We start from the raw sequence: 20,451 nt of genomic DNA on the forward strand, positions 1-20,451 counted from the left end.
TTTTATTCTTTTTTTAAAGCTTTTTACTCTAGGGGTAGAACCTTAAATAAAACAAGTGGAAGTGGAGTTGCTCTTGTGAAATTAGGAATGGGGATCCTGTACCCTTGCTCACTTGGCCTCTACCTTTTGTACTGGAGACAGTTCAAAACCTCTGTTGTTGCTCAAACTTCAATTTTGTAAAAAGTGAGGATTTGGGAGAAGTGATTTGTCCAAGTTCATATGCTACTTAGTGATTGACAAGGGGCTGCAACTCAAACCTTAAGCTTGGAGGCAAAGGTTTTAAACAGAGCTGAAAAAAAGATCAGATTTGCATTTCTTAAAAGATTGAAACAGGATAATGGGTGGGGGGAGGGGCTGAGACTGGCACCTGTGGGATCAGTAGGAGACTGCATAGTAATGAGTTGTTGAACCCAGATGCTGGAAAGGAGAGCTTATAAGACTTGGTCACCTCTAGAAATGGGGAAGGAGGCAAAGGAAAGGGAGGGGTGGGAGTGATTCCACACTTCTGATTTGGCTAATGGGGTGAATGGTGAGCTAGAGAATTCAGCTCATTTGGGGGCAAGTTGATTTTGGGATGTCTATGTGACTTCCATTAAAAGATGCCTGGTTTTCTTGATGGGGTGTGGTTGGCATAGCCGGAAGTCTGGGGAAAATAAGCCAGAAAGCCAGCATTCAAGCAGCAGGCAGAGGGGATGAAGAAGGGACCTTCAGAGTAGAATGAGAACCAAAGAGAGAAAGTATTGGGTCTGCAAAGTCAGGGAAGCAGAGAATTTTAGAAATAAGAAAATAAGATCACCAGTGCCAGATGCATAAAGTTCAATGAAAGTGAAGAAAGAATCTGTTAGATTTTACAGTGAGCATTTCATAAGATGCCTTTTGCCAGAACATTTTCAGTGGAATAGTGGAAACAGAATTCCCGATGTAATGGGGCGAAGTGTGAAGAGGTGGAGAAATTTAAACAGCACGTTTGTAGACTATTTTGGGGAGCTTTGCTGTGAAGGACAGGAGAAGAGGTGGTAACCACCTATAGACGTAGGAGTGGGGGATGTGATTTAAAAAAAATATGTGAGAGGCTTAAGCTTATTTCTAGATAGGAGAAGGAGTCCCCCGTGTGGAGGAGGAAAATACCAGCAAGGGAATCAATCCCAGGAAAGAGCTGTTAAGGGAAGAAAGGAAAGCACTGGTTGGTGTTCCTGTCCCATGCTGGGCCATCTCCTTTTCTTTTAAAAGCTATAAAAGGTAATCTAACCTGACTCGGATACTGATTAATACATCAAACCCCTTTAAATAAAAGGTAGATTTTTTTAAAAAGCAGCTTTATTGAGATATCATTTATATTCAAAAGGTGTTTCTCTATACACTCCCCCCAAACATTTCATGCTGAAAACATCATCTACTGTACCACTTAAGAACTTATTTTTTGTTGATATAAACAGATGATTTGTTTTTCCTGCTCCAGCCGGAAGACAAGACCTTTTAAGGAAGAGAATTGCTGCTTAGCTACTGAGAAATTCTGAACTAGCACTTTTGCTGTTCATATCAGCAAATGCATTTTGTTGTTTTGTTCAATTGGCTCATCTACATTCTTCATCCTGAGTATTTGGCATACAAATGCCCCTTTTGGGGAGGGAGAGGTAGGGGGATAAGAACAATATTACCTGAAAAGACAGACTGAAAATCTGGGGACTTGAATTCTGTTCCCTTTGTGCCATTAGCTAGTTTTGTGACTTTGAACAAGTCACTTTGTCTTTGTTTTCTCATCTCAAAATGCTCTTGATAATCCCTTGAAGACAGAACACTGTATGCTTCTTTGATTCCTATTCTGTGCAGCATTTTATGGAAGAAGCACTGGATTAAAGTCTTTCAAAATTAATTTAAAAGCACATACATCTCCAAATTACTAGCTTGAGAATTTGTCAAAGAGTACTTATTGATTTTCTTTACTAACAAAAGAATTTTTAATGGCATACCAGTGAGTGTTGAGAACAGTTTAGCTACATTCACCCATAGTCAGCTGATATTTAGCTGACTGCAGAGAAGTCATGTGTTTCGAATATAAGAATAGGCACTTTCAGATGTTCTCCGAGTGCCAGTAATTAGAGTAAGCCTTAATCCACTGTGCTAAAAATAGCCAAACATACCTTTCTTCTTACTAGTCTATTATTAATTTTACTTCAGATTTAGACTTACAAATATGCACTAAGAGAACAAAATGAGCTCATTATTGAATTTTTAAAAACCATTTGGTCCTAAATATAGGGAGTACACTTCAGATTCTCTTGGTAATCTTTTACTAAATCAGTATGACATTTTTTATTTCTCTTCTTCAAAGCTCATAAAATATTGTTTTGAGCATATTTTAATTTTTGCCAGGTGCAGGATTACTTTAATACAGTTGCTGGCTATAGTTTTTAATATAAAACTTGGGCTCTGGAATCAAATTGTTGTTCCCGGCAGGTTACTCAAACCTGGGTCTCCTATAAATGCAAGTAATAATGGTATCTCTCTGGTAGGGTTGTTGTGAGGATTTGAATGGTAAAATATGCAAACGCCTTGGCTGACATTTAGTGCCTCATGTAGGGTGAGGACTCAGTGAATGACATTCATTATTATGCTTGTTTCTTCTTTCCCTAAGCTTTCTGGAAAGAGTTGCATTCTTAATTGTGATAGCTATCTGTTCACCTACAATGAAGAATTCATTAATTTGATGGCTCTTTTTCCATTCTGAGTGAAAGTAAACATTTAGAGAGTGTTGTGGATTTTTTTTTTAATATTACTGGTTGGTGCTTAGACACATTGATCCTGATGACTTTTAAATTAATACTTCCAATTGATTCATACAGTTTAGGACCTTTGACTAGTGTTTAAGTGGCATTTATTTGGAAGTAAAGAGGCAGTACTGTGGATAAGAAGCAAGTATGGAAACATTATAACATTATATTGTTTAATAGTAGCACTGAGGAAATATTGAAAATAAGAGTAAAAGGAATGTTACTTGAAATTGAGTATCAGTAAACTCTATAATGAAATTATTTAACATTCTGTTCATATCAGCTAGTTACATCTGGGTTGCTTTTTTTTTTTTTTTTTTTTTTGAGACAGAGTCTCACTCTCCTGCCCAGGCTAGAGTAGAGTGCCATGGCATCAGCCTAGCTCACAGCAACCTCAAAGTCCTGGGCTCAAGCGATCCTCCTGCCTCATCCTCCCAAGTAGCTGGGACTACAGGCATGCGCCACCATGCCCGGCTAATTTTTTCTATATATATTTTTAGTTGTCTATATAATTTCTTTCTATTTTTTTAGTAGAGACAGAGTCTCACTCTTGCTCAGGCTGGTCTGGAACTCCTGAGCTCAAACAATCCACCCGCCTTGGCCTCCCAGAGTGCTAGGATTACAGGCGTGGGCCACCGTGCCCAGCCTACATCTGGTTTTAATCTATCATTTTTATGTCAGTTCCTTTAATCTTTAGTTTTCTTAATTCAGGGAATCTTATGTATTGTTTGTATCAATTTCCCCAAATTCAAAATAAGTTGGAATATCCCACTGCCTTTTTTTTTTTTTGAGACATTGTCTCACTCTGTTGCCCCAGGTAGAGTACAGTGGCATCATCATAGCTCACTGCAACTTCCAACTCCTGAGCTAAAGCAATCCTCCTGCCTTAGCCTCCTGAGTAGCTGGGACTACAGGCACCTGCCAGCCACAACGCCTGTCTAATTTTTCTATTTTTTATAGAGACAGGATGTTGCTTTTGCTTAGGCTGGTCTCGAACTCCTGAGCTCAAGTGATACTCCCACCACAGCCTCCCAGAGTACTAGGATTACAGGTGTGAGCCACCACACCCAGCCAAATATCTCATTGCCTTTTAAACAGATAAACAAAAACAGAGTAGTGATGGGAAAGAGAGGAAATATTTTGTTAAAGTTGGAGGCAGTGCTCTGGTATATCCATGATTTATTCCCTTCATGATGATAAATGCACACATTCGAATGCCTACTCTTGATAAGACTACAGGAGACTCACCATTTTAAATAACTTACCACCGAATGTGGAAGTCAGGTAGAGTAGACGTAAAAAAGTCATGATATGTATGACAAGGGAGTTGGTATGGTAGAGTGGAAAAAGGCTTGGAGTTAAGGTCAGAAGATTGGGTTTCTTGTCCCGGTACCACCACTTGTGGGGCCTGTACTCTTGGGCATCTTTTTTTTTTCTTGTTACTGTTTTTTTTTTTTTAATCTGTAATCAAGGATGATAGTACTTACTATTGGAAAGATCAAATAAGATGTGATGATTTTAATAATATTGAAAGTAATAGTGTTGTATGAATACTAGTTATTTTCATAAAGAGGAACAGGGATTCATTGAATCCCAAAACTGAGGTTGTGTGTATTTTTCTGTATATAATATTATTTTACATTAACGCTATGAGCAGTAATTGCCCATTGTGTTTTCTAAAAATCATTTTAGTGCTCCTTTGTGGAAATTATAATCTCAACTGAGACTTGTTTAGAATGTCTTAGGTATTTATTTTCTTTCTTTTCAAAAGCCTTAAATACACTTAAACCATTTAAAAATGCTCTCTAATCTTCCTCAAAGGACTTGCTATGCCTCAGTGTTGTTCATTAATAAGTTTGGTTTCCTTAGTTCAACCATAATCTGGTCCCATGTGCTAGGATCCTAATTTGGAGAAGAATTTGAGTTTCCCAATTTAATTCCTTCCTCTCGGGTAAATAAACTACTACACGTCAGTTCAACAGTTGTAGAACTTGAAAATTTTGAGGACAGGTCTCAGTTTCCCTTAAGTGGCAGGAACTTTCTGTTCTCTTCCTCTAACTTCTGTCATAACTTGGAATGTTGTTCTTTTCTTGGGGTTTCCACAATCCTAGAAACCTCCTTTTTAGAAACAATTCTGTGATGTTAAAAGTCACCTTAGGGGTGGGAGGCTGTGACTAGGAGAGGCGTTTCAGGGTTCAATAGTGTTCTGTTTCTTGATCTGGGTAACATAGATGGGTTCACTTTGAAAATTCATTGAGCTTGTGTGACGTGAGGTCTTCTCTGTATGTATATTATACATACTCCAATAAAATGTCCCCCAACATTGGCTTCACCTTGACAATATCTTCAATAAGTCCTTCAACTGGAAGGTTTATTTTCTTCCCTATTTAAACAACTTGTTTGAATGAATCCATAGTATATTTTGTTTTAATTAAGTTAACTTAAGAAAAATCTGGGTCAGCTATGTTTTAAAATGTTCATAGAAAGGAACCTGAAAGGAAGAAGAGCAAAGTCAGTTATTCTTTCTAGGTGGTATGATTATTTTTTTTTTCAGTTTGCTTGCCTGTGCTTTTCAAAATTTCTCTTATGCATTTATTACTTTTTTAGTCTGAGAGAAAAATAATCTGTACTATTGTAAAAGAAGAAAACTGTATAATCATGGGGTCTTTCACAATAGGGTATGAAAATATATTTAGAAAACATGATTACAGTGTAACTTATTTTCCACGTTTGTATTTTGTTACAGATATGCTAGTCTGTATTTTTGCTGTGCTATCGAGGATCAGGACAATGAATTAATTACCCTGGAAATAATTCATCGTTATGTGGAATTACTTGACAAGTATTTTGGCAGTGTGAGTAGTATTTTATTTTAAGAAATTGGATCCCATAGTATTTTGTTTTAAATCTTTTCTCTAAGAAGTTTATTATTTGGTTGTTTTAGGGATTCTAACTGCAGGAGTGGATAGTAATGACTATTTCTTGTCAGTGGGCCTAAACAGTTAACTTCTAGAATTGCTAGCTCTATAGACCTAACTGATTTAATTACGATGGTGACAATGGGGTTTAAAACAGTGAAGTAGAAAGGAGTCCAACATAACCATTAATATTCTGGAAGTGCTTCGTATAGCATTTAGATTTGGTTTAGCAGTTCTAATCACATTGCCCAGGAAATATGTGTTTAAAGACCAGTTTTTAGTAGGAAAGTTGCCCGCATTGGGAACATGCAAAGCCAGGTCTCATTTAGCTTGTAGGCATTATGTTTTCAAGTACTTGAGATATGAGATGTGAAAATTAAGATTAGATAAACCAGTTAGCATGATTGCCGTTTTTAGAAAGAATTAAGATTGATTCATTCTGGTCAAATTTTATTCGCTGCCTCGTGGTGAATAAACATCTTTTGCTTCCTTAAGTTTTTTTTTTTAACCCCTAATCAGTGAAGAGAGCTTTCTTAAGTTTTAATAGTATTTTCTTTGTCTTTTCAGGTGTGTGAACTTGATATCATCTTTAATTTTGAGAAGGCTTATTTTATTTTAGATGAGTTTCTTTTGGGAGGAGAAGTTCAGGAAACATCCAAGAAAAATGTCCTTAAAGCAATTGAGCAGGCCGACCTACTGCAGGAGGTAAGATACTTGGTCTCTTGACTAGGCAATAGCATGTTTTGCTTTTACTGGGGAAGTCTCAGTCATCACTCTTATAGTTTCACAAATTACTCTGAAGCATGCTTGGCATGTAGTGTTCATCCATGTGCAATTTATTGATTGGAATATGTGTCAGTCATGTCAACTCAGTTATCTATGGATGGATGGTTCACTTTGGAGATGGCCTGTCGGTCTGGCCTCTTTTTGATGGCTCATTTTTGGGTCCCAAAACACTGGAGTCAGAACTTTTAGAGGACAGACTACTTTAAGAAGGGAAAAGATTGGCTGAAAATTAGCAGTAAGTTGAGAACTCTCCATCCATTGCTTGGAATTATTTAAGATAATCCCCTTTTTCATTAGGGTGGATAATCAGGAGTTGACAGTGAGATTATGTCATATTCATTCCAAATTAGTTCATATTTTCATCTCATGTCTCTTAAATGCACATGTAGCCAAGCATATGATAGTGTTTTCTAATTATACTTTTTGTAGCACTCTTGGGTTTTGTGTTAGCAAAACTAAATAAACAGTATTTGTGCTTCTCTTTGCTCTTAAATAACAAACCATGTTCTGTCAAATTCTGCATTTTTTTTCTTACCTCCATATTCCCAGAACCATAACTCCCTTTCCTTTCTAATTACCACAGTCATCGTGGGTTAATTGTGTATTTGGTGCTGATATACCTTCTGTTTCTGAAGTGTAAAATTTCATAGATAAGGCTACCTTTTCCTGAAAACTTAATGATACCTTAAAACAGATACCAAATTGAATTATGCTTTAGAGCTAATTGTGATTTTTATCATATAGAAAAACTATCTTATATTTTCATTTACAGCATGAGAAGGAGTTAGTAAATATAAAAAAATATACTGTTTTCATTAAGGTAGTTAAGTTTGTGTGTGTGCATATATATAAAAGGTCTTGAATATTTTTGGGCCACTGGTTCATTTTCCAGAGGCACTGAAAGTATGATTTTGTATTTCCATTTTATTTTAATCCCTTCTTGTTTGTTACGTATTCGTTTATGAGTTTGTTCCTCTCTTTTTTTAATTATTAAGAAGACTTTAAATACAGTTTTTGAGCATTTCTATTATAACAGAAATGTCAAGTTTTGAGGGAATGAAATAAGGGAAGAAGAGTAACTTACTTTTTCCATTGTAACTTCTTAACTCTTGGCCTCTGGGGAGGGTAAAACTACTCAGGAGTCCCACTGCATCAGTCACTGACTGAGTGGGTTGTGGGGATTGCTTGAAGTTGACATGACATCATTTGAATATACATCTATTAAATGTGAAACAGTGCATTGTGTATTTAATGATGTTGGCATTATCAAAAGAGTGGTTCAGGTGCCTGCAAAGGTGAGGCATTTGATTGGCAGTCCTGCTGCCACCTGATAATTCAGTAGTGAAATGAGCACCAGCCTTTTGCCTTGTGTGTACGCTTTGCCTTGGTGGTTTATTAATTGACTGGAAACATCATTTTAGAGATTCTTTTTTAAATATCAGGTGTGCTGACTACAAGCTTATAAAACTGGTTTTTTAAAGTTAGCATCTTCTTATTTTGCTGTTCACTAATCAGACTTCTTAAAAAATTAGGTCAAAACCAGGATTAGGAATTAGGAATTTTTCATATTTGTCTGTTCCTTTGATCACTTTTGTATTTTGTTATTATGGATCTATGTTCTATTAGAACCTAGTATTTCCTCCAAGTTTTTCATCATTTTATGATTGATTACATTTGCTTTAAAGTGTTTTAAAACTTATTAAAGTTCAGCTTTTAATTTTAATGTTTTTCCTGGAGAGTAATGTTTAAGGTTCTGATATCTCTGTCACCCAGGCTGGAGTGCAGTGGCTGGATCATAGCTTACTGTAACCTTGAACTCCTGGGCTCAAGCGATCCTCCTGCCTCAGCCTCCCAAGTAGCTGGGACTACAGGCATGCACCACCACACCTGGCTAATATTCTTTTTATTTTTTGTAGAGAGGAGCTCTCGCTATGTTGCCCAGGCTGGTCTTGAACTCCTGGCCTCCAGCGATCCTCCCACGTCAGCCTACCAAAGGGCTGTGATTGCAGGCCTAAGCTGCTGTGCCTGGCCTCTTGTCTCCCTTTTTAAAATACTATTTTTATGTCTTTAATTGAGGAAAGTAGGAATAGGGAGAAAGGTATAGGATTTGCTATGATCCTATGTAAAATTTTCTTTACCCCCTCCTCATCCTTGTTTAAAAAAAAAAATTGACTACTGTTAATTCCTTGTCTTTAGAAGAGAGCTATGTCCCTGTTTCCCTTCTGTGACTCTGTGACTACTTTTACATTGTTTGTACACAATCCAAACTGAAGAGTACATTAATACATTGTCAATTTAGGGCTGTAGGTGAACCATTTTTCTTAGCCATTCAGGTCTTGAGGAAGCAGAAGGTGGTGGTCTATTCTGAACTTAGAGTGAGTTTGACTACGTTGCAGGTTAAGGCCTTTATGAAGCCAAGCACAAGTCTATATGGGGCAGTAAGGCTTCAGGTTATTCTTTTACTTCATCAACATACTTTCAGAAGAAATTCAGGGATGGCAAGATGTGTGTTTCCTGAAATAGTTTCTTTTATATGTTGTTACATGATACAGGTTTACATCTGTGGGAGAGTATTTGAATATTATGTTCATAAAATAGAAGGTGGAGTAAAATGAGCAAAAGCACTCCGTAAACTGCTAAAAAAGTTTTTGTTCTGGATAGCATGACAACAAAAATAACTATGACAGTAACCCATGCTTATTGAGTGCTTGTATGTGAGGCCCTGGGCTCAGCAGTTTGCTTTAAGCATCCTGTGCTAATCCTGAGGACACCCTGTTAAGGGTTAGAGGTAGCCCTTTTTAACAAATGAGAAAGTAGAAGCTCAGTGAGGGTCCAGTGACTGGTCTGAGACCACCTGGTTAGCAACTGGAAAAACCAGGATTCCAAACTCAAATCTGCTAGACTCCAGAGCTGTGTGAAATCTTAACCACTGTGCTCTGTCCCCCCATTCATGTGTTGTCTTGGTATGTATATTTTAAATGTTTTGGCTTAGATACCATCTTCTGTGTTTCTCAGTCATATAGTGAAAAATTCAAAATTCTCCCAGAGGTTTTTCTGTATGGAACAGAATAGATTTCCTAAGACCAATGCCATCTTTGACTTCTTAGGCTGGGAATTTCCAATGTCCAAATTATCAGTAGTTGGAATTTTTATTGAATATGTAGATATAAATAATAATTTTCAATTTATTTCTCATTGGATTGATCAAAATGCCTGGATCTATAATAGCTTTTTTGGTCCTGTTATTTGGGATATAGCATTACCTTAGTCAATATCATGAAATGATTTTGCTTCCAAAATTATAAATACAGCTGTGAAGATACTTATCTAAATTCAGCCTCAAATTTGTAGTAGAAGTCCTATTTAGTTGACTTTAATTTTTCATGTGTCATGATTTTTCTATTTAGTGTCAGGTCTTTTACTTGAATTGATTATTTCTAAGCACCAAAGATGACTTTGAACTTATAATGAACTTATATCTGTTGGCTTAAAGGTATATGCAAATCTCAATGATTTTGATATTAGTTTTTTTTTAATTTTTGAAATATACATTTCTATACTTAAGAATGCTTATTTTCTTCAGAAAACTTCTTAAAATTTTCCCTTGTATCCAATTTGTATAAACATCATGTAGTTTAGGGTAGTCTTTCATTTTATAGGCAAACAGGGAAGGGGGTCAGTGGATAAAGATTTTCTGTTAGCGTATTACAGTCAGTAAATAACTTAAGATAGATGTGTATTTGAATAATAATTGCCAAAATATCAGCATTGTGCTTAAATAATAAAATATTTTTATTTTTTAATACTAGTCAAGTGCAATAGTGAGAAGGAAGGCAAGAGTAGAATAAGGAATTCTATCTGTAACTGTGAAGTTAATTGAGATAACTCACTGCCTGTGGACCAGTCAAGATAGCTTTTATATTTGACTTGATTACTTGGTAAACAAGGGATCAGTTTTGACATTTCTAGACTGAACTTTATGTTAATCCCTTTTGGTGTTTGGTTATATGAATTTATAGTTAGATTTGGGGGTAAAGCCCAGAAATTGGCCATTTATCCAAATTTTAATGTTTCACTATTGGAATTTAAAACATGTCTTCTTAACATGCCACTGGCACTAAAGTTGATTCTTAAATCAACATGCTGAGATTATTATATATTGCTATTCTTTGCAATACTTGGAATATTTTTCCCCACCACCTATTTTAAGCTAGATTTTTGAGGGAGTAGGGTGGAGGGTGGTGATGCAATTGGATTTACTTAAATACACATGTAATGACAAAGGAAATAATAGAGTGGCATTTTTTCTGTAAAGTCAGGAACTTACCAGTTTTTCTCTGCTCCTTAATTTTATAGAGCCAGAATGAAGAATGGGGAGGTTTGTCTGAGGATATCTTATGATAAAGAGCAGTCTAAGGCTTTAGTCCCTTTGACCCCCAACTTATTTATTGGTAACTACTAAATTTACCATTTTTGTGGCATGGATAAAATGGGGTGCTATGCAAAGACCGTTGCACGTGAGATGATTTCAAGTCCTTGCTTGATCCGTGAAGATCAAATAGTTAAATACCGGGAGGTGGGCTTTAACCCTTAGTGGTAGATGCATGATGGTGTTGATCAGCGCTTTGAGATGTGTCAGCCTTTCTTTTTTATACTAACAGCATCATTTTGAAATTTGTGGTGTTTTTTTTTCTTTTGAGCTTTGTTTGCTGTTGGTATTGTTTCTCACTAATCTGTGAAATGCAAAATAAGTGAGGTACCAAAAGCAAGCATTACACTCATGAATTTGCTTCTACTTTTGAGATGATCCACTTTATGAATAGATTTACTGGATTTACAGTTGTTTATCTGCCTTGTCTAGAAAGTGGTACTCAATGGAGAATTAGTGCTGCTAAAATTGATTTTAGTTCTGGGGGCTGCATGATATATCTTAGTACTATGCTATATCTTTGTGAAAGTAATAATAAGTCTGTGGGATGGCATAAAAATGGAACGGTAAGACTCTTAGGAGAAAATGTGATTTCTTTTTAAAAAGAAGCTTTTGTAACTTTAAATTATTTTAAGTAAATAAGTACTTTTTGAAGTATTTAATAACATGCCTTTTAATATGATGTTTTTAGGTTTTTTGAAAGTCAAGTCTTGCCATAACTAAGAATATTTGGGCATACTAGTCAAACTCAAGAATATCTTAAATTATTTTAAAAGAGTTAGATGCTTTCAAATATATATAATAATGTTATTCAAGAGAAAAAAGCATTTTGATATAAATCCTCTTAAAATTTGCTTTAATAAGACAAAGTCCTGTAATTCCTTTGTGTAATTACCACAGTTTATGTAAAAACCTTTAAGCCTAAACCTCTTTCTTTTAAATTGGGCTAAAAGTTAACAAAGCTGTAGTCTTTTATGCCAGCATATTTTAGTTTTTTATAGATAAATGTAATTAGAGTCTCCTAGACCAAATTCTGGATAAATGAGCTTTAGTTATATTAGTGCTTGAAATCAGCGGTCCCCAACCTTTTTGGCACCAGGGACCATTTTCATGGAAGACCATTTTTCCATGGACTGGGGGGGGGGGTGGATTGTTTCAGGATGATTCAATAGCATTACATTTATTGTGCACTTCATTTCTATTATTATTATATTGTAATACATAATGAAATAATTATACAACTCACCATAGGTTGGGGACCCCTGCTTGAAATGGAAAGTACAGAAGAGCAGATAGAGAAAATTTAGAAAACATAACAAATCTTGCCTTTTACTTAATATTTAATAAGAAACAATTTGGCCAATGTCTTTGGTCACTGGTTTTCAAGTTGTAACCATTTTGCTGTATGTTTGTGGTTTTGAGCTGTTTTCTTTGTCTGCTTTTCAGAATTTTGAGGATTTTCTCCCTTTCTGTTTCATTTCTAACTCATTTTGAGCCATCTCTTGCTATTCTACACTGTTTGTAATGATGAAGAGTCAGAGTACCTTAAAATATCCAGTAACTATAAATCTGATCTTTAGCGGATTTTGACTAGAAGTCATAGTAATAAATACATTTTTATATCATGATATGTAAACAGAAACTGAAAAACAAATTTATTGACTAATACTCTCATTTCTTGTTTTGCAATCTCACATTTTCTATTCTATTCTATTTTTCTTTTTTTAAATGGCGATCCTTACCAGCAACTGATTTCATGAGCCCTAGGGTTGGAATTTGCAGAGGGGCCTGCAAAGAGCATATATTCTAAGGTGTCAGTGGTGATTTTTTAAATTAAAAGGTACTTTCTGAAAAATTTCAGGTTTGAGTTCTTTTTCCCCCTACTGACATTTTCTTTTGTTTCCTCTGGTGCCTTTTTTTAAAAATAAAAATTCCCATTATGGAAAAATTAGCAAATATAGGCAAGCACACTAGAATATAGTCTTACCCACCAACCAGAGCCAATGAGATTAACTCCATGGTTCTCATTGGGTGGGGGTGGCATGATTGTGCCCCCCCCAGAAGAATTGGGCAATGTCTGGGGACATTTTTGGTTGTCACATTGGGGAAGCAATGCTGCTGACATTCATAATAATGGGTAAAGACCAGGGTTGCTGCTGAATATCCTAGAGTGCACAGGACAGCTCCCCCAGAATAAGGTGTTATCTGGTCTCAAATGTCAGTTGTGCCCACGTTGAGAAACCCTGGTTTAATTTAACACCATGGAATAAAGATTCCATTTACATTCATAGACTGCTACATCTTTTCAATATTATATGTAGTCCACAGTATAAACAACTGGCTGAAAATTAATCAAAAACGCAAAAGGAGGAGGGGAAATAACCCCTAAAAATTGTGAAAGAAGGATTAAATGTGCTTAAGAACACATAAATAGTTATAAAAATCATCGCTATGATTCACAAAAACTACCTTTTTACTTGGTAACCAGCGACTGGGGAGATAATCAGATAATCTATGGTTGACTTAGAACCTGCAGCAGAGCTTGTGGGATGTCACTATATAATTTAATTTCCTCAACAACAGCCAGGTCTTTTAACTTCTATCAAGGTAATTGAGTTTTTATGTTGAAACCAAATTGAGTATACCCTGTAGGCAGTTAAAACACTTTTGAATTTTCTGCCAGTTTCCCTATCCACTTTAGGGATTTGCTAATTCTTAAAAGAGGAATAGTTTAATTGAACCACAATTTACATATATAGACTTTTGTTGCATATAGAGAGACTTTTTTGTTGTTGTTCTCTTGCACTGTCTTAGCCTTAAAGATTTTACTTAGTAAAGCTATTTAGAGTTTGAGAATTTGGAATTCTATGATTCCAAGAAATCTTTTATGTTTAGAAAACTCTGATTAAATTTAGGGTATTTCAAGGCAAATACAATGCAGTTACCCTAAAATACACATGAAATATTTCTTTAGAGTCTAAAGTTATATTTGCTAAGTTAATCATTCTGCTTTTTTATTTTAAAAGTACAATTAACTGCCAGAGGAAGTAATTTGTCCTTAGTATTTGATAACTAACGGATTTTAAAGCATGGTTTATAAGGTGTAGTAAATTTACTCCCATCATTATTTTTAAGACAAATTTATAAGACAAATCTAATAGAAATAGACCAACAGCACAATAGAAAAAGACAGTAGAAGACAGAATAAGTAATTTACAGATGAAAGAAAAACAAATGGTCCTTTCATTAAGGTAATGCAAATTAAAATATCAACTAGACTTTTCTTGGTTTGTTTTTTCTTGCATTGGCAAAGATGAGCGACACCCTTGTTGGTGCTTGTGAACACTTAGAGTTGTATTTTGTTTTGAAGGATTACTTGGGCAATATCTACTAATGATTAAATGTGTACACCTTTTGACCCATCAGTTATACTTCAGGGAATTTATCCAACAGAAATATACAAATGTACCAAGACACATGCTCAGTATAATAAACCATTGAAACTTACCCAAACTTCCATCAACGGGAAATAAGTTAAGAAAATTACAATACAACAATACATGAAACTGGTACATAGCTGTAAAAGAAATGAGATCCATTTCTATGTAATTGTATGAAAAGTTATTCGGGGTATATCAAGTGAGAAAATATCTAGGAGCAGGATATTAACTAACTTAAGTGTTACCTCTGAAAATGTTTTAAGTTCCCCCCTCCCTTTTTCAGAAGTATAAAACAAGCATGTATTTAGTATTATAAATTTTTTAATAATGGAAAAATGCTGCTGTATGAATGAAAGAGTATACACTGTTGCTCCAGATGGTAAAACTAGAGTAGAATTTACTAAAATAAAGTTTCGGCACGTAAAATAAAGCACTTGTCTGCTCTTGGCCATTTTAGACACTAACCATCTGGAACAACCATATATCTCTTGCCACTCATCGCTAACTTAATGCAAAAAAAAATCATTTGACTTTCTTAGTCACAAATGCTTGTGAAATAAGACTGACACCATGAGCTGTGTCATCTGAAAGGTGCCTTATAGAGTGCTTTCAATTCTTCTCTTTTCTTTATTCATTGCTCAAAATAGATCTTAATGAGATTAGATGCTCTCAGACCCACTTGGTCTCTAACACAAGGAATAGGGTTCCAGAGTTGAGAGTAAGGACTTTGCATCCTTTGTCACAGAATTCAATTTGGGGCAATGAAAAGGACCATTGTGTTCTAGAACATGAAAGACAAAGCATACTACTTTATAGTGCAAAGAATAAGTGAAGAAGCCCCTTTACAAGAAAAATTGCAATAGAGTAGTAACTTGAAATGACACTTATTTATACTTACTTTTCATTAAATGAAAATTATCTTCTTTTACCACATTGTGTACTACTATTAATAGAGAATCAGGAGACAGGCGGTCAGTCTTGGATATACAATACCATTTACTTAAGCACTTCTTATTTCAACAAGACTTAAAGCCCAGAGATAATTGTTAGTTTACCAGTGTTTGTCATAACTCCCCAGTTGGTTTTGCTCTTGTGAAACATAAGCCCAGTATGGTGAATATCTAGGAAATTTTATGGTAATAAGGTTTGTCTTTTCTTAGGAAGGTAGGTGGTTTTGAGAACAGGTGTAGCTTGACTTGTCTCTACTGTGTGTTAATTGTCATCCTACACTTCTTCCCACTACATCTGGGCCTTTTTGTAGGAGATTGAGAACAAAATTATTGTTAATGCAGAGGAAAGGTGAAGACGCATGTGTTCTAAGGGGAAAGTTAAGTAATGTAGAGAGTAATGACAATCAGAAATAGGATAAAGGGAAAAGCATATTAGAAGGGAGAATGGAAATGGAATCAAAAGCATTGGCCTTGGCCGGCGCAGTGGCTCACGCCTGTAATCCCAGCACTTTGGGAGGCAGAGGTGGGAGGATCACTTGAGGCCAGGAGTTGGAGGCTGCAGTGAGCTATGATTGCATCCCTGTGCTCCTGCCTAGGTGACAGACAGAGCAAGACCCAGTCTTAGTCTCTGAAAAAAAGGAAAGCAAAAAAAAAAAATTGGTCTTGGGTAAGAGTCTCTCTCCTTTGTTATGAGGCGATAATGGGGTAAAGCTGTAGATCTTTTTTTCTTTTCTTCGTGAGTTAGATGAGCAAAATTGAGTTGTCATTTTTTTGCCCTGGGAAATGACATCATCTAGAGAAAAGAACCATTGGGGCCTGAGGAGGAGCAGAGGGGTGTATAACTGAGGACAGTGTGGTGAAGATTTGGCAATAGACTTAGTGGGGAGCAAATTAGTTACGAGCAGAAAGGCTTGCCCAGGATGGAAGGTCCATTTCAGGTTGAAAACAATACGTTGTAATCTTTATTCAAAGAATAGGTCTCCAAAGAATCTGTACTGAGGGCACCATGTGGCTTATATTTGTGTAATACAACTAGATTAGAAAGTGTTTTTTCTTATTATTTTCATTTTGGCCTTTATTCCCACTTAATTTAAATGACAGGCATTTCAGTGTATTAAGAAACTAATAGATTGCTGAGTTCTATATATGATTGTTTCCAACAGGCGCCCAGGGGAAAAGCAAGATAGGAGGCCTAGGCCTGCACAGGGTCCCTTGTATGCTGTGACAGACTTTATTCTTACCCTCCCTAATTCTTAATTAATATAATTTTCTTATAACTCACAAAATGTACTGGTGTTAATGAGGGCTCGGAATACTGGAGTTTATGTTGAATCACTGTATTTTCTTTGTATATGAGAGAAAAATATCTTAGTTAATTATGGGTAAATCTCTGTCATTTAGCTAAAAATCAGCCTTAAATGTTAAATGGTCCTTAAGGCATTTATTTATAGCAGAAATTTTTCAGACCCTAGCAGTCCTAGCTGGGAAATTATTTAAAACATGTTATAGCAACTTAAAAGTGGTAAAAGAATACATTTACTTTCATGAATTTTAGGATTTCTTTTCTTCTTGAAGGATATTTTCCCAATGAAGGGGGTTTTCTCCCTATGAAGAGTATTGTTCACAATTGATGAATGCTAATTTCTTGTTTAAGTACAGTAATATGGATCATTGCCTGTAAAGAATAGTTTGGCCTACCATCAGCTCTTTCCTTTCCTGAAGGTCATAAAAGGTCTGTCAGATAAAGAGTGGTGGAAATACCTGGGGCGATCACATTTGAGAATTGTTCCTGTAGAATTGTTTGTTCTGGTTCATAATAAGTCTTCTGGGAGGAAAGGCTGCATACCCAGCTCTATTTGGGACACCACCTTTCTCTTTTCTTTTAATGAGCATAAGCTTTCCATGGTTGCTTTTTACATGGTGCGATATAAAATTAAGAGAGAAAACAAAAAGATTAGAAACTGTAATATAAAAGCTCAAAGAACTGGTGTTATTTAGGTGAAAGGTTATTTGACAGACTTAAACTTTTCTTGTTCTCTCTCCAGAAAACAGAGAATATGTTTCACAGCAAGAGTTTCATTGGGTCTAAGAAAGCGTACTAGAATACGTGCTGGAGTACTGACATGCATCAAAATGTAGTAGGATATGTGAATTCAGTTTGTAATTATTATTTTGTCAAGTTTGTTATTTATGTTTTAGCATTACCTGGAAAGTCTATAATTATATTAAATTCCAAGGGATTGTCCCAATTACATCATTAAACTGATATTTTCATAGGGAATTTTGCTCTGATAATGATCCATCATCAGGGCTTATAATTTATTTTTTGCACGCAATATTGAAATATGTTCAGAGGTTCATTGACAAAAAAGTACTCATTAAATACTGTGAATTGCTAATACCATTGGTACAGAAGTAGAATTTTCCTATGAAAATGAGAGCTTCTGTAAGAAAATGAAGCATTTGGGAGTTTAATTTATTATTAATAGTATTATTTAAATTTGCTTCTTCATTCCACTATAATTTATTCTGAGTAGGGAAGAAAAAGGGCAACTGTCTCTTTAAAATGTTTGGGAATTATTGAAAGGGTACTCACCCTAACAGTTATCTGAGGATTAAAATTTAACTGACTTTCCTCCTCGGATACTTTTGTATTTAATGGTTGTATAAGTTTAGGGATCTATTAGATTTTTTTTTTGGAACAGTTTATATGATTTTGTAGCTCAAAATTTAAAAGTTCCAACTTGAATAAATATTAAAATGAGGATACTTTTAAAACACTCAAATAAGCAGTTTTAAACTTTTGGAGTCACAAACCTTCTGGTGGGGCAATAATCCCTTTGAGAGTCTCAAGGGTGATGAGCCCTCTCCCCAGGAAAATTTGTATGTAATTTTGCCTCAGATTTCAGGGAATTCTTGGAGCCCATAGAAGTCCATCTGTAGACACTCTAGGGTGACTTTACAAACCTCACCTCAGGTTACATTTTCTTCCATGTGGATGTGAGAAACATCTTGTTAGATATATTTGTAGGCATATACATTTGACAAATCTGGAGAGTTCTTTAAAATCTATCTGGAGGATTTTTTTTTCTTTTTTTGCACTGAAAATCTTTTCAGAATATTTTTAGTAAATACAGTGTTTCAGGATTTTGTAGGATTTTTGGAGGACATGGGTCATCATTTTGTTTACCATCATATACAGTAAAATTATAAAAGATAAATCTGAACTCCTGGGCAATGTCTAGAAGTTAAATATTCAGTTATAAACCAAAGAACAAAAGCAAACAAAAACTTAAGCTTTTGGTAACTTTAGGTACTGTGAACTAAATGTTCTAGAAATCTGATTGTATCTATGTCAGTTTGTACACTGTGTATAAGAATATATGTATTTCTTTTGTAGCCACGTCATGAATATTTTAATGTCCCTGTGTACTAAATGACTACTCATCGAGTATGCAGAATTTCACAGAGGAAATAGAGTGCTGATGTACATATGAAAGAAAATGTCCTCAGCTTGGTGACTGATTATCTTGTATAACAGAATATTTCAGAACCAGTACCTTTATGATTGTATTTTTTTTTCCTATTCTCATTCCTAATTCTTTTCCATTTTATTTTCATTCTATATGTGATCTTGATATAGCTTATTCCTGTCTGAAACTGATTTTATCTCATTTTGACAAAATATGGCCTATGAGTGTTTTGAGTAATATTTCATTTTAAACATCTGCATGTTATCATTAATGAACCATCTGTGACTAATCTTATAGGAAGAAAACCTGACAATCATTAAAATGTTTACCAAAGAAAATATAGCTGAAGTGCTAGTTCAAAATAAGCAGTGCCATAATATATAGTGTAGTTTGGTCTTCAAATATTGAGAGGCAAGGGGGAATGATTTTGTGTGACTATCTTACAATCTGTATGAGCTAATGTGTTCTAATGTATCATATAAAAGTGTATGTGGAAATAAGAAAGCAAAATTAATCTGTACTATTGTATAATATTTAAAGTTAAAACTTTCAGTTTTTAGGAAACTTTGAGCACCACATTTATTGAATCACATTTCTGCTATGTAATAATATCAAACAATCCCTTTAAGAATTTATAGAAAGCTATGTCTGAAAAGTCTCTTCTGCAATATCTATGGCTTAATAGTAGCTTTTCCAAAATATTAATGCTGAGTTTATTTTATAGTTAAAAAATCCTATTTTGAAAGGAATCTATTCTTAAAAAAAAGGAAAAAGAAAACATCCTAATGTTAAGTTTTAATACCTAAAGACATTTTACTAGTTATGGCTTTCTAATATATTAAGTCTGCATTTAAATACTTAATGCTTTATTAACTATGGCTTTATATTTCTGAATATTAAAACTTTTAATATTGATCTCTATTGTATATTTTAATAAAACATATAGCATGTTTTATTATAAAAGGAAAAATACCAAATAATTCATTGTTTATATCCAGAGAGCTTAAAGCCTGAGTTTAGTAAGTTATTAAACAATAACTTCAGAACAGGATCAAATGGGTTTACCACTGAAAGAAGACCTATGAAAATGTGTTTTGACTAAACTTAGTGCTGGGCAGGTGGATGAGTTATTTCCATTCTAACCATTCTTGCTGTAATGTACTACATTTGAAGCACCTGGATGTGCTATCAAATGAGAAATTTAGCATTATACATTTGAAGCGTTGAGAAACATTGGTCTTTCATTTCCATTTGTTTCCTCCATCCCTTCCTCTGCCCCACAATATGTTATCCATCTGGTTTTAATGCTACACAAATATGCATTGTCTCATGCCTGTTCTGCTTTGGATGCTGTGTGCTGAGCTGTAACCAAATGTTGCTTCTTTTGTTATCTGTATACAGCTGCTTGCTTTAAGTTAATAGATTCTGAAATAGCTTTCCTTGCATGTCTAAAATAAAAGTATTGCATGTACTTCCTTTGTCTCATGTGAATGACTTTTTTCTTCTCCATCCCTCATAAAATAACGTTTTATATTTTCATTTTTCCAGGTAAATATTTTTTTAGTTGTGGTAAAAAACACATAACACAGAATTCACCATCTTAACCAATTTTAAGTGGACAGTTCAGTAGTGTTAAGTATATTCACAGTGTTGTAACAGATCTCCAGAAGTTTTTCATCTTGTA

General features: G+C 34.9%; 1 protein-coding gene across 8 annotated transcripts in view; it reads left to right on the forward strand.

Moving 5' to 3' along the window:
• AP1S2 (adaptor related protein complex 1 subunit sigma 2) overlaps positions 1–20,451 on the forward strand; it is a 41,530-nt gene that overhangs the window by 17,116 nt on the left and 3,963 nt on the right. For 2 of the 8 annotated variants that reach the window (XM_045538317.1, XM_045538321.1), the window contains exons 3-5: positions 5,518–5,626; positions 6,257–6,394; positions 17,340–18,688. In XM_045538317.1, coding sequence (XP_045394273.1) covers positions 5,518–5,626; positions 6,257–6,394; positions 17,340–17,396 — 304 coding nt within the window. In that variant the 3' untranslated portion in view covers positions 17,397–18,688. The other 6 variants (XM_045538319.1, XM_045538323.1, XM_045538320.1 and 3 more) reach the window with 3 other exon arrangements.

This window comes from Lemur catta, chromosome X, assembly GCF_020740605.2.
Source record: "Lemur catta isolate mLemCat1 chromosome X, mLemCat1.pri, whole genome shotgun sequence".
Lineage (NCBI taxonomy): Eukaryota > Metazoa > Chordata > Mammalia > Primates > Lemuridae > Lemur > Lemur catta.